At 37.6% G+C, this 13,122-nt stretch overlaps 1 protein-coding gene across 1 annotated transcript; it reads left to right on the top strand.

Annotated features, from left to right (window-relative positions):
• Positions 1-7,648: 7,648 nt before the first annotated feature.
• On the top strand, positions 7,649-13,122 carry LOC139713009 (ankyrin repeat domain-containing protein 45-like). The gene is made up of 5 exons (XM_071624791.1): positions 7,649-8,042; positions 10,133-10,300; positions 11,190-11,284; positions 12,022-12,160; positions 13,023-13,122. The coding sequence occupies exons 1-5, from the start codon at positions 7,649-7,651 to the stop codon at positions 13,046-13,048; spliced, it is 822 nt and encodes a 273-aa protein (XP_071480892.1). The 3' UTR covers positions 13,049-13,122.

The following is a 13,122-nucleotide window of genomic DNA, read 5'->3' as shown; positions in this document are numbered from 1 at the left end:
ATCACAGTCTTTCAGTGATAAGCAAGGTACATTATGTTTGATCAAGTTGTGAATGATGTGGCACCTATGGGATCAAGTATCGACGTTTGCTCAGACGCTAGGTGAACAGCTTTCCCCCAACCCTACCCCCTCATTTCCCTGTATGTGAGTGCAACCAAGTTTTGTGTGGCAATATTATGCAAATCTGGATAGATGTTGATGTGTACACTCACAACTTAGAGGAGAAAGCGATGTGTTAACCTAGTACCCACTTGCTTGTCATGATTAGGAAGTTGGAGCCACGCCACAAGACAAAAAATGAAGAGATTTTTTTATTTGGGAACAAGTTGAGTAAACAAATGAGTGCTTACTCTACATCTCTTTGGGGGCTTCTTCCTACGAATGTGTAATTCACTCCTTGAGGAATGAAGCAATTTTGGACATTTCTGAAAAACTAAATGATTGTATGTGCTATGGCAAGCTAAATGTGACTTCGTTTGCTGATTGTTGTGATCGCCTCCTGTTGCCTGTACCCATCAGGCATTCCATAGATTGTATATTGCAGCAGAGCGTATTATTAACTAAGAGAAAAGGTATTGTTTGTGTAAATATTATATATATATTATATAAATGGTACTTGTAGCATTTAACAGAGAGGAGAGGGACACTGAATCATGGCTTTGCCAATCAATGGAGATATTGTGCTGCTGTTCGTCTTTTTTTGTACAATTTAAAAAAAAAGAAAAGAAAGTAATCTACCAAACATTTTGTATCGTTAGATAGAGCTATTCTATATATTGATTTTGTTGTTCTGATTGGGACATACTAGCATTAAAGTGCACTGATCATTTCACTGGCTGTCATAAGGGTCAGAAATAATCGTGCACTCCAGATACTGAAAGGTGAGTTAATCAGTCCTATCATTTAACTTCTACAGCAGAGTGGAGTACGAGCTTTGTAGTCCTTGTACTTACTCGCTCTGCGCTTTCGTTCATTTCTATTCTGTGTTCTGTAGATACTAGGCTCTAATTCCAGACTGGTGTACGTGCATAAATTATCTGATTTCTGCAAGAATGTATTCACTTGTATCTCGTAGAAGCTTTGACTGTCACAACTCTCATAAAACCAGGGAGGGAGAGCCGTCAAATATGATGTGAATGTTCATTGAAGGAAGTTTTTTTCCCCTTTCACAATCTTATAGCTGAAAAAAAAATCCTGCCAAGTAACCAGGTAGCAAGTATATTTTCTGACACTGAGAAAAAAAGATGTGTTGTGTGAAAAAAAGAGAGAAAAGATTAATGAATACACCAATTATGTAAATGATAGTTAAATAATATGGCAATATGTCTGTGGCTTGAAGTAGTACTATGATATTCGAAAGACTGGTTTGGGCTAAACAGAAGCCAGCTGAAAGCTTGGGAATCTAGCCAGTTTTTCAATGACCCAGTCGTAACACACAGTATTTATTTTCTTGTGTTTCCACAACTTGCACTAAGCTGGTATACTGAGAATATTTGTGTAAATGATGGATAGTGTGTCCAGCTGCTATATTGGTGTGTACTCCTAGTCTCATATCAAGGCTTTTGTAATGTGTGCGTTTGGGTCCAAGTAGGATTTCTCTTGAAACAGTAACATTCCAATGACCCTTGTGCAACTCGTGTACAGAGAATACAGAAGCGACATTAAATTGCTGCTTTACTGTTATTGCATGCTTAAAGGTAGTCCGTCTGTTTGTAAGGTTTTCAGAAAAGTGATCTGCTGTGAAACTCGCTGGGAATACTTCATAGGTTGGAACATTTTGTTCAGCAAATGCTCATGCCACAGACTCGATTTGTTGTAGGCTGCTACAGATGCTACGTTTGCAGGTTTTCCAAGTGTATGGCTACCTCACGAGAAGAAGGAAATTGGCAATTTTTCCCCTGGTTGTGCACTGTGTGCATGGATGCTAGAAATCGCTCACCTATCTGTGACCTCCAATGTCACCCCATCTCGACATTACAGAACAAGATTCGTAGTGCGCTGGATGTCACAGTCGGCCATCACAGCTGTATGGGGCCGTGCAAACTTTCCACGAAAGTTTGCGGTAACTTGTTGGGAGCTCGATAGAAAATATTTAAGACTGACTCCATTTCAACAGTCTTATTTATTTTTAGGGCTTTGAATTCTGATAGGTACTCCACTGCACTCAGCCTTTTGCTCTCAGCGAGTTGAAAAGATACTCTGTGCAAATGAAAAATAATGCTGTATATTTTGTCAGCTTGTGGAAATAACTTTCAGAAGATGTGTTATTAAAACAAAAATGAAAAGAAAAGGGTCTTAAAGACACTTTTTTCTCTATTCTCTACAGCCCTGCAGTTAATTTGGTAGGAGTAGGCAGTGCAAGATTTCAGCTTGTATTCTACATTCTGATATTCTGTGTTGTATTTGATCATTGCACAAGCAGCATTTTGTACAAGTCTTTTGTTATTGCCAGGGGCCACCCAAATGCAAGCAGTGGCAGTTTTATTGTCAGGAGGTGAGTCTGAGAGAGCTCAGTAAAAATTGGAAAGCCTCTTACCAAGTTTATAGCGAGGTTTTTCAACATGCTCTTCTGTGTTTCAAACAAGACTTGTCAACCACTATGAGACAACACAGAGGCATTGAGAGATTTCTAGTATGTTAGTTCACATGTAATGCTTGTCTGTGTTTAACCAAAGTATGAATTGTCCTCCCTGCTCCTAAATATTGAAGGCAGCATTAAGTATGTTTGTTTGTTTTTTTCCCTTATATACTTCCTCAAATGACACACACAGACATATGCACCCTGAAACATATTAGCCACAATTTAGTATGGGTAGAGTCTGATAAATGAGTACATGTTATGTGTGGGCTAACAATTTTACATTGTTTTAGGCTGTATAAAATGATATTAGATGTTCTTATTGGATATGAATTTGATATGGATATGATGCAAATGTGTACCTCTGGTATTAGTGTAAGTTGTTTCTCCATATTTTCTTTTCATATTTTGTTTGAAATTAAGACTATGATTGGTTTGCTATTGAGTTATCATAGAAGCCTTTGTGGTCTATCACCCTTTGCCCAAGTTCCCCAAGTATAACAGTTGTGGATTCAACGTGTGTAGCCACCAGTTTAAGTGTATGAAATACATTTATTAAATGGTATTGACAAATTATTCTGTTGAATGATATCAAAATAAACTTCATTGAGAAATGTCAAATGTGCAAAAGAAATTTACCTACCCCTTCATGTTGATTCATGTGTGTTGTTATAAGTGTCTTGTATATTTTGTAATTTGTTGCATATGGAAGGTTAGTACATGTACCTTGTATTACATTTAGATATTAACACCATATACATCATAACAGCAGTTACATGTGTGCCGTCATGAATAGGATTAACTATACACACTCGCATTGTTTTGTATATCTGATTCTGTTACAGTGCACTTATAACGAACAGGGTTATAACGAAATTCTCGTTACAACAAAATTAAACTTCAGGTAACCAAATTATCATCTCCATTATTCTTATACACCATACCGTTCGGTTATGATGAGATTTCGATTTAATGAAAGAAATCGCCGGTCCCGAGTACTTTGTTAACAAGGGGGTGCACTGTATTTTGTGAGTGTGTATTTTTATCTATCTCTCTTTATAAACATACACATGCAGACAAACATGTATATGTGTGTATGTGTGTGTATGCGTGTGTGTGTGTGCATGTCCTTTTGAGATGTGATGCACATCCGATGAAGTCACATATGAATTTTGTAATGTATTTACAGTTAAAGGACAAGTTCACCTTCATAGACATGTGGGTTGAGTGAATGCAGCAATATTAGTAGAACACATCAATGAGAGTTTGAGGAAAATCGGACAATCCGTTCAAAAGTTATGAATTTTTGAAGTTTCTGCTCAGTCACGCCTGAATGAGAAGACTACTATAGCTTGTGATGTCATATGAGTACAACTATATAAAGAAAGTATAAAGAAAATTCAAGATATTCTCACTTTTCTCACATAATGAAAGAACACTCGACTCCTCTCTTTCAGAAGTCAGGGGAAATGATATTACCCCTATATACATAAGTCAGTAACATGTCGAAGAAATGTGCACATTATTCAAAAAGTCAAGTTTTGTGAAATTCTCTTTTTATTTTCCTTATATTGTTGTACGCATGTGACATCATGCACTGTTGTAGCCTTCTCCTCCAGCAGTGATTGCACAGATACTTTAAAAATTCATAACTTCTGAACGGATTGTCAGATTTTCCTCAAACTCTCAATGATGTGCTCTACTTATATTGCTGCATTCACTCAACCCACATGTATATGAAGGTGAACTTGTCCTTTTAAGTCTTCTGACTTTTAGTTTTCAAATTACCAAATTGGCTTTCTCTATTTGCTCTGCATGATATGAAAATTGAGAGACAGGTGGTCATGAAAAGAGTAGAGCTGTGAGAAACAGAGACTCCAACTCTCCCATTTTCGACGGGAGATCTCCCGCCGAAAACCCATTTTTGCAAAATCTCCCTCCCTCCCACTTGAGATTTAATTTCTCCCGCCCTGGCTCTGTGTCTTCCGTTGGAAAGAATTTCTTACTTAAATTGCTATCGTATGTTGAAAAAATAAGCCTTAGATAGCACCAGAGAGCATCTAGAACTCTAGGAACTTCGCGCTTCGCACACATCAACTTGGAGTCTCCCGTTTGCTAGGGGTTTCAGGCGGGAGAATCTCCAGATCAGAAGGTGCTTTGGGTTGGAGTCTCTGGAGAAACTCATCCTTGAACTCTAGACATGATGAAACTCAAGAGAGATTGTTGGTCAAGGTAGTAAATGGTAAATTTCAAACGCCAAATGCTTCGGAAAGAGCAAAAAGTATATGACTTTGAAATTTTACCAGGAGGCAGTTAAGAAATCAAATTTTCATTCTGGGAGACTCACAAATTTTTGGACAGTTCATGTGTTTCTTGCAGTTTTCTTGAGTTTGATCTTTTTAATAGGGTAAGTTGGTAACAAATCACATATTGCGAAAGTGGAAATTCTCGTGCATTTCGCGCGACCAGAAACTAGTGTGGAAATATAAGCATGTGAATATCTTTACTTGTCAATTATGTAGCGTACAACTATTGTAAACCTCTTGATTCTGTAGAATTAAATGTCCATGAAATTCATCTGAACTTGGCAAATGCGAAAATTTACATGTGTGAAAATATCCACTTTTAATGTGATATGTTTGAGTGTGACTGAGAACAGTTGTGTGTTTGCATGGCTACATGGTTGTGCAAAAATGTGTGTTTCTTTACCTTATCTCAGCATTACCCTACTCTGTGATTTGATATCCAGAAATAAATACCCACAGTGTAAAAAAAAGTGGTGTGAAATGTAACACTTGGCACAGTGTACAAGTAGAGATTGACAATGCATGAAACTTCTTGGTCCAGTGGAGCAAAGCTAAATTTACCTAAATGGCAAGAAATGAACTACCCTGAAAAAATAACAGCTCTGAAAATATTAGTTTTGAAAGTTCAAACATAGTCAAAGAGTGCAGATTAGCAATTCAAACTTCAAAGATCTGTTCAAATCACCACAGCAACATGCTTCAGAAAGCCACGAACAGAATGAAGAACAATGAAATATCTTTTTTTTTCTATTTCAAAATATTCCTTGACCTGAAACTTTGTCAGGATGTGATGAAGATATCAAATTCCCAACTTTGTCTAACAGATGATATGTATTTAACTTTTTTTTTTTTTTTTTTTTGCCAAATCATTTTAGAAATTGCCACTCTTCATTTGGTGCAATTTTATCAGGTTAAAGGAGACCTCCGGATTATTTTCAGATTTTTGCATTTGAACAACTATAAATTAGTTATACTGAGGACAGAGTTTCAGAATTTGTGATAATTGGGATGAAGAATAAGAATATTTTCAAAATTTTATAACAAATTGCAATGAACAAGGATGATGACATGGCAGAGTCACCATAAGAATGCATGAGTTGGGGCTCAAGGAAGCACAACAAAAGAAGAAGGCATGCATAGATTTTACACAGGTGAACTCGCAAGCAAGCGGTATTGTAATGGAATTACACTGCTACATTTCTGAAATATGTGAGCCTCCTATGTCATCATCCTTGTTCAGTGTAATTTGTTTGAGGTTTTTCAAACTATTGTTTCTGTGCTCAAGAACCACGATAAATTCCACAAATCTATATATGGAGTTGTTAATTTGTGTACTACATGATGTGAAATTATGAAAATCGTCTGGAATGTCCCTTTAACAATGTGCCAAGATGCATTTGAGTGCATGTAGAAAATTATAAACAATAGAATCATAATTAAGTCATGTTTTATAAATTCTACTGATTTATATATTCTAAACTCTACCACTGAGAACGGTGCATCATACAACAATAAAAGATGTCATTTTGGAAATAACTCATATCAGGAACTAAGTTATGACAGATTCAAGATAACACTGCTATAATCTGATTAATGAGACAATCATAATGATTCGTAGAAGAAAATACAGAACTCGGAGCACTAACAAAGAAAAAAAAAAGACAAAGCTTCAAAACACATATATCATTCTAAACTGTTCAATATGGTGAATTTTAAACTCAAAGACCCAGTTTTATGAAGACTTTAATATACTGCAACTGATTCTAAGTCCCAGAAATAAAGTATATAAGTCCATAAATAAATTCTAACTTGCTTGATAAAACAAGGCCAAGATATTCTTTCACATCAGTGAAGTTTGATGAAAAGTGGACAATCTAATCAAAAGTTATGAACTTAATGGTTGAAACTATGAGCCATCGTTGTTGGATAAGAAGACTACAACAATTTGTGATGTCATAATAGGGCAAATATATAAATGAAAATAACATGCAACATATTTTTTTTTTCCTTTCTCTTTTTAATTATATATCAGAGCACTTGACATAGGCCCTCCTCTCACAATTATGGTATAAATGGGGGAGGGCGTGGCCCGAGGAATGAAATATAATAATGATAAAAAATAATAATATAGAGACTCTCATAAAGCGCTCGCTGTGGAACAGATGTACCACGTTACAACAGCATCGCAGAAGATACAATTATAAAAACAATGTTATAGCATAATATGTATCATAAGTCAAAGAATTGTCTACTTTTCATGAAAAATGAAATGTTGTGCAATTCTCTTAATATTTTCTTTGTTTCTGTCCCCCTTTGAGCTGGATGACCCATGATTTAGATGTAATTGAATACACTCTAAAGTGAGCACTTTCACATCTTAGACTTCCCGTATGTTGCCCTGCGCGCGTCTCTCGCGCCTATCACGCACTGGAATCAAAGGTTGGGTCTGGTAAAAGACTATAGGTAAATAGGTGCCTCGTTCCATTTTATTTTGTGTCATATATGTAAATTTGTATAAACGGCCATTGTTTTGCATACAAAAAAATTTATAAAAAATAAATACAGCAAAAACATGTGACATTTATATGTTTTATGATATAAATTTATCATTTTGTGTAAATTTTACTTTTAAAAATAAACAATTGTTCACAAGCCTGACACTTGGAAACCACCGACGCGCTGCTCGGGTCAGCTTACCATAATACATGGGGATAACCGTAACATTATCATATTATTTGACTCTAAGGAAACCTGATTTTTCACAATGACAGTTGAGGACGAAAACGCAGAATCTTCTTCTTCAGCTCAGAATGTGAAACGCTCAGCAAAACGACTGAATATTGTTATCCAATGCGCTGTAAGTGGCGACACGAGCCGGCTGCTCGAGGCTTACGCTAACGAAGACGACCCCTACCACGACCGGGTGGAGAGTCAGATCAATTCCGTAGACGAGGAGGGCCGTTCTCCCGTCGAGATTGCGGTTTCAGAAGGACACATCGAAATGCTCAGGCTTCTTATAGAAAAGGGATCGGACATGAACACAAGAAATGAGAATTCAGGGAGATCTCCGCTGGATATGGCATGTATTCTGGGCCGAGCAGATGCTCTTCAGGAACTTCTGGAAAAAGGAGCTGATGCCGATATTGCAACCAATCGAGGTACGGTCCCCATGCCATGGCATTGCCATTGGCATTAATCCATTGGCCATGCTGATGTACGGTGTATATGTGACCCGCTACAACAAAATGATCCTAAAGTCGGGCGAGGTCGATTATTTGAAAATTGCATGATATAATCCCCTAATCTTTCTGCTTTAAATTGATATATAACACATTTTATAAAAATAATCGGCTGCGGAGATATCGATGTTTAAAAGAGAGCATGTCGAGACGTCTGGAAAATCACTGTTTCGAGAAAAGCGCCCTAAAAGTCTTCCTTGCGACACAATCGCGATCAAGGGACACGCAAGTCATTTTTCACCTCTGGACAATAGAAGGTGAGCCCTAGCAACCCCCGAAGAGTTCATTCAAGCACATCAGCGTCGGCGGTCTCCTCACCAACCAATCAGTGACCAGGATGTGAGAAGCGGCTGAGCATAGCGCACCCCGCCCGCACGCACCATCCAGTCAACTGGGCAGTGTGCGAGCTTCACGCTTCGGTTAGCAGCAAGCAGCAAACTGACCAATGAGATCACTTTGGTCGTTGTTAGGGGCGGAGCCTATCTGTGGCACTCAATCCAAATTTTTGAACCAGTTTCTGCTTCGTTGAAACGCCAAAAAACATGGCTCAAAAAAACGCTATTTTTTAATCTTTCCTTTGATCATTTTGCTTCAAAATTTCAACAGATGATAGAAGACATGTTAGACTCCAATAATATATCAAAATCAGAAAATCATAAGTTTTGACCAATTTTAATGCTCTGACTTCAAACTCGATTTTCACGGCTTCGACCGTGCGCGACTTTAGGACCTTTTTGTTGTAGCGGGTCACATATTATCTAGCCGACGATACAGGCCTAGGCTGCACAGCCACATGTACACTGCACCATTTAGTGTATGTAACTTTGCAGCAGCAGGCCATCAGTGCAAATTTGATACGTCTTGTCTTGTCTTACCAAATATGCCCACAATCACTATTGTAAGATTAGAGACATCTATGATCTAATGACATTGTTAGGTTGATTATCATGGCACTAGAGATGCAGACGAGCTTGACCTGTCATGTGTTGACCTTCTAAACTGGTAGATCTAATGGTTAACGTTGTCGTTAGGGGTCTATTACACTGTAGAACCCTTTACAAATTCTTTTTTTTTTCTTTTAAAGAAAGTGCCCAATGATAGTTTGTTTGCTAGAACTTAGACCCTGTATGTAAGTCTAACCCTTCACTTGACATAAATGTGTCATTCAAGGGTTGGAGTAACCCAACCAATGGCCCCAACACGTTTGTGTTGGTTACAGCGCCCCGGGGTTAGGGTTGGAGCAGCCACTACTTGCTTCGTCTGGAAGGCTGTTCCAGTCCTTTATCAGTTATGGTCCTCAGTAGGAAAGATGACCCCCTGACCTTGTAGTGTGAATGAGACTGTGCCCGAATTTGGCCCAAATTCGCCAAGGTGATTAAAGTTCAGACATGGTTTGCACAAATTTCTTTTGCTATTAGGATCTAATGTGAGTGACAGATTGCATACACTGACAGTAGACTACTGAAAAATGCACTTACTGTACCCGGTTCTCTTGGTAGTAGTGCCAGTGCCAGGGAAGTGGTACTTGTCAAAGCAGTAAAATCCTTTACGCTTTGATGGAGGTCTTAAACCTTGTTCTAAGTGTCCCTTTTTGTAACCCACTGTAGTTCACCTTGTAAACTCAGAAAAGAGAAGGGAAGATTTAAAAAAAATCAATGTTTGATAATGTCGAAGGAGCTCTAACTACTTTAAGCATTGCTTTTATTTCCTTTCTACCTGTTTCCCTTCATATGTTTCTGATACAAGAATTGGCATCTATGGTCAACCTAACATAGTCTGCCTGATTCTAATCTTCAATATATTTTTTAGGTTATTATTGCAAATTTTGTCATATCTGCAACAACAACAATAAGCAGATAATAGTTGGCTGTTGTTGATATTGTATTGTATTGTATTGTACAGTCAGCTGTCATTATGAGCAATACAAAATAAGCACTTATGCCATTGCTGTGTTTGTTGTTGCCTACCAATAATCCATTTGTTGTTTATCATCCTTGTGCCATTGCCAGGTTACACTGCCCTCCATCACGCTGCAGCATGGGGTCGGAAAGATGCCCTCAAGCTTCTCGTCAAACACGGAGCATGTCTGACAACCAAGACTAGTCATGGGGAGCGAGCACGGGATACAGCATTGAGATACAAGCATGAAAATTGCTCGTATTATCTAGACTGGTCTGGTGAGTGTCCCCGGAAAGCATATAGAGCGTCACACACCATCCTGTCTATTTCTACTTTTTCTGTTCCCTACTTTCTTTAGTTTGTGTGAGCAGGGATTTGCAAGGTAGGCAGTTTCCGGGAACTTTTCTCCTTCATTGTTGAGATACAGTATAGCATGTGCTGTAATTAGATTTTGAGAAGGAGACATGTAGATTCCTATCTTACTGTTTGATTATGTTTGTAGTTATGTAAATCAAGAAGGTAACAAAAAAGGTTACATATCTAGGTACACATGAGGACTGACACCCAATGCAGTGCACAGCTTTTTTTTTTTGTGTGTGTGTGTGTGTGTGCATGCATTGTGTGCATCTGTGCATGTGTGTGTGTGTGTGCGTTTACTCACTGCTGAACTTAAAATTGGTATCTTGAGTTAAAATGTATGTCAATTCAGCATTCAGAGGCTTCTATCAAGAGTAATAGCATACACATTGTGTGCTCTGGTAAAAACTTGAAATCTTTTAGTTCACTTTGATAGTATTTTAGCATTTTTTTTTCAAGTTTCAAGTTTATTTTCCACATCTCATAAAAAAGAAAGAAAATGACATCAGTGTGATTTCATGTAAGCATAACAAAATGTACATACAGAAAAACAATCATTACCAAAATAATGCACATTAAAATCCAAGTTTGTGACTCAGGATATGAAAGTGGCGAGTGTGGAGGGAAACAGCAGTAGGCCATTGACCTTTCGAGACCGAAATTGCAGAAGAAGGAGAAATGTTTGAATGTGCATCTCTGATACATCAAAACTATTGGTTCATCATTTACCATGTTAATAAAGGTATCCTATGAACTTGTAGTGCATGCTGGTGACAGTATATTCTCTAATCTTGTATACGTACATTGTAGAAGCAAGAAGGAGTCTAGTTCAGATACTGACTGAAACAAAGGAGACGATTGAAGATCCTCAGAAACTTCAGGGACGACTCTCAAAGGATGAAAAGGTATCTGAGTTTCTCTTCTCTCATTTAGTGAGAATGTTATGTTGTTCAGATGATCTGCATTCTGAAATGTAGCCACAAATCAAATGCATTAAAACAAACAAACAAATCAAAGAAATAAAGTGCTTAAGTTGATTTAATGGAGGGAACCATTTGGACGAAGTCTAATTTGTTATGAAAATATCCTCAGCAAGTATCCTAGTGCATTTATAATCTGTGAAATCTTATAGAATATATCATGCAAGGGAGATTGAGCTTTGATTGCTCTAAAGTCAACTAGACAGTGTATGAGATGTTCTGATTCGTACACACCAATTTTGACATAGTTGTACATGTACCATTCAAAGCCATTGCTCATTCTAGCAAATTTTGTGAAAGAAGACGAGGATGTGTTCACGGAGAGGCATACCTCTCAACAGCCTAAAATATCAAGATGTTCAATATATGTAGGAATTTATGCAGCTATGTTTGTTCTGCCTTCTATTTCTTTCTTTCCTGCATTATTTCCTTCTTTTTGCATTCATCTATTGATAAATTCATTCCTTAATTCATGCACACTGTATTCCTGAGTTCACTCATTCAGTTACCATGTTTATTTTGTTTATCTATCCATCTATTCCTTCAGTCAGTCAGGCATTTGTTTATTCATTCTTTCCTTTCTATCTTGGAAGGTTGTAAATCCATTTCATACTTTATATTATTCTTCACCATGACTGCATTTCTCTGCGCTTGCTGCCTAGATGACAGGCCTTAATGTGTGCACTGACAAACAAGAGTGGCTGGATGCCACCAGCAGCCCGTCCATCGAGGACTTCAGGAAGCAGGAGGAGGACTTGAGGAGCAGCCTTGAGGCCATCCTCATCAAGCTGTCAGAACCTCGTAAGATACAACTCTCCTTAACACACTTCAGTCTTTCTTCCCATCCACATCCCTTCTATGGCAAAATGATTGAAAAAAAAAAATAGTCAAGCAAAATGGATATGCAGACAAAGCAGAGACATTTGATGTTTGTTTCTCTTCCTGTCCACCTTTTACCTCAGAAAAATCCCTGCATTCATGTGAATTTTCTATGACTTCTTTATTTCTCACTCTTGGACTAAATGCTGCTGAAGTTGAAACCCATCATGCCCTCTGGAACTTTGCTGTAGTTACAATGTACCATATCTTGACAACACTAAATTGGCAAGTCTGAATGTACTACAAATCATCTACCGGAAAAAGAAAATAGATGGAAATTGAAGAAGTCTTTGAATTTGCCAAAGAAAATCAGAAAGAGGTTTACAAAAAGTTACCAATATCAGACAGAAACAAGAACTCATTCTTTCGAAAATGTTTCCAACTCAAGAGTCAATCACAAATTCAACAATTCTAAATCTGTTCAAAATTCTGCAATTGAAACAATGAAATATTAATGAAACACTAGTTTCACAAATCAAAGATATTTTGAAACATGAGAAATGAATGGCAAAAAAAAAAGAAAAAGAAAAAAAATGATACAGCACTAAACCACACGTTGGTTGATGGGATAAACTAATCAAACAATAACATTAACTCGGATAAATTTCCATGTGAACAGGTTGAAACAATAATGAACTAGTGAGAAGTGAGGTCATAATCTACGGTAAATTTTCCTGTGCAGGCTTTATAGGCTACCGATGACTTTCATCCTATGAATTTTGTACAGTATCGGATGTTGGAAGTACTAGTAACATCATTGCAAATCTGCTCCCATTCCTCACAGCACCGGAGAAGCCACACCGACGGTGAACAGTGTGATAAACACTTTGGTAATCACCCTGGACCAGTGATTATGGCAGAGTTCTGACTGCACATGTTTGCAT

Source organism: Diadema antillarum, unplaced genomic scaffold (genome assembly GCF_040938485.1).
Source record: "Diadema antillarum isolate AM-2024a unplaced genomic scaffold, OU_Dant_1.0 scf00000042, whole genome shotgun sequence".
Classification (NCBI taxonomy): domain Eukaryota; kingdom Metazoa; phylum Echinodermata; class Echinoidea; order Diadematoida; family Diadematidae; genus Diadema; species Diadema antillarum.
Note: the sequence above shows the minus strand (reverse complement) of the source record. Positions and strands in the feature narration are given on the sequence as shown.

Coding starts and splice junctions, on each gene's coding strand:
- LOC139713009 (XM_071624791.1), top strand. CDS start 7,649: ATGACAGTTGAGGACGAAAACGCAGAATCTTCTTCTTCAGCTCAGAAT. Junction 11,285..12,021: donor GACTCTCAAAGGATGAAAAG/GTATCTGAGTTT, acceptor CTTGCTGCCTAG/ATGACAGGCCTTAATGTGTG. Junction 12,161..13,022: donor CATCAAGCTGTCAGAACCTC/GTAAGATACAAC, acceptor CATTCCTCACAG/CACCGGAGAAGCCACACCGA.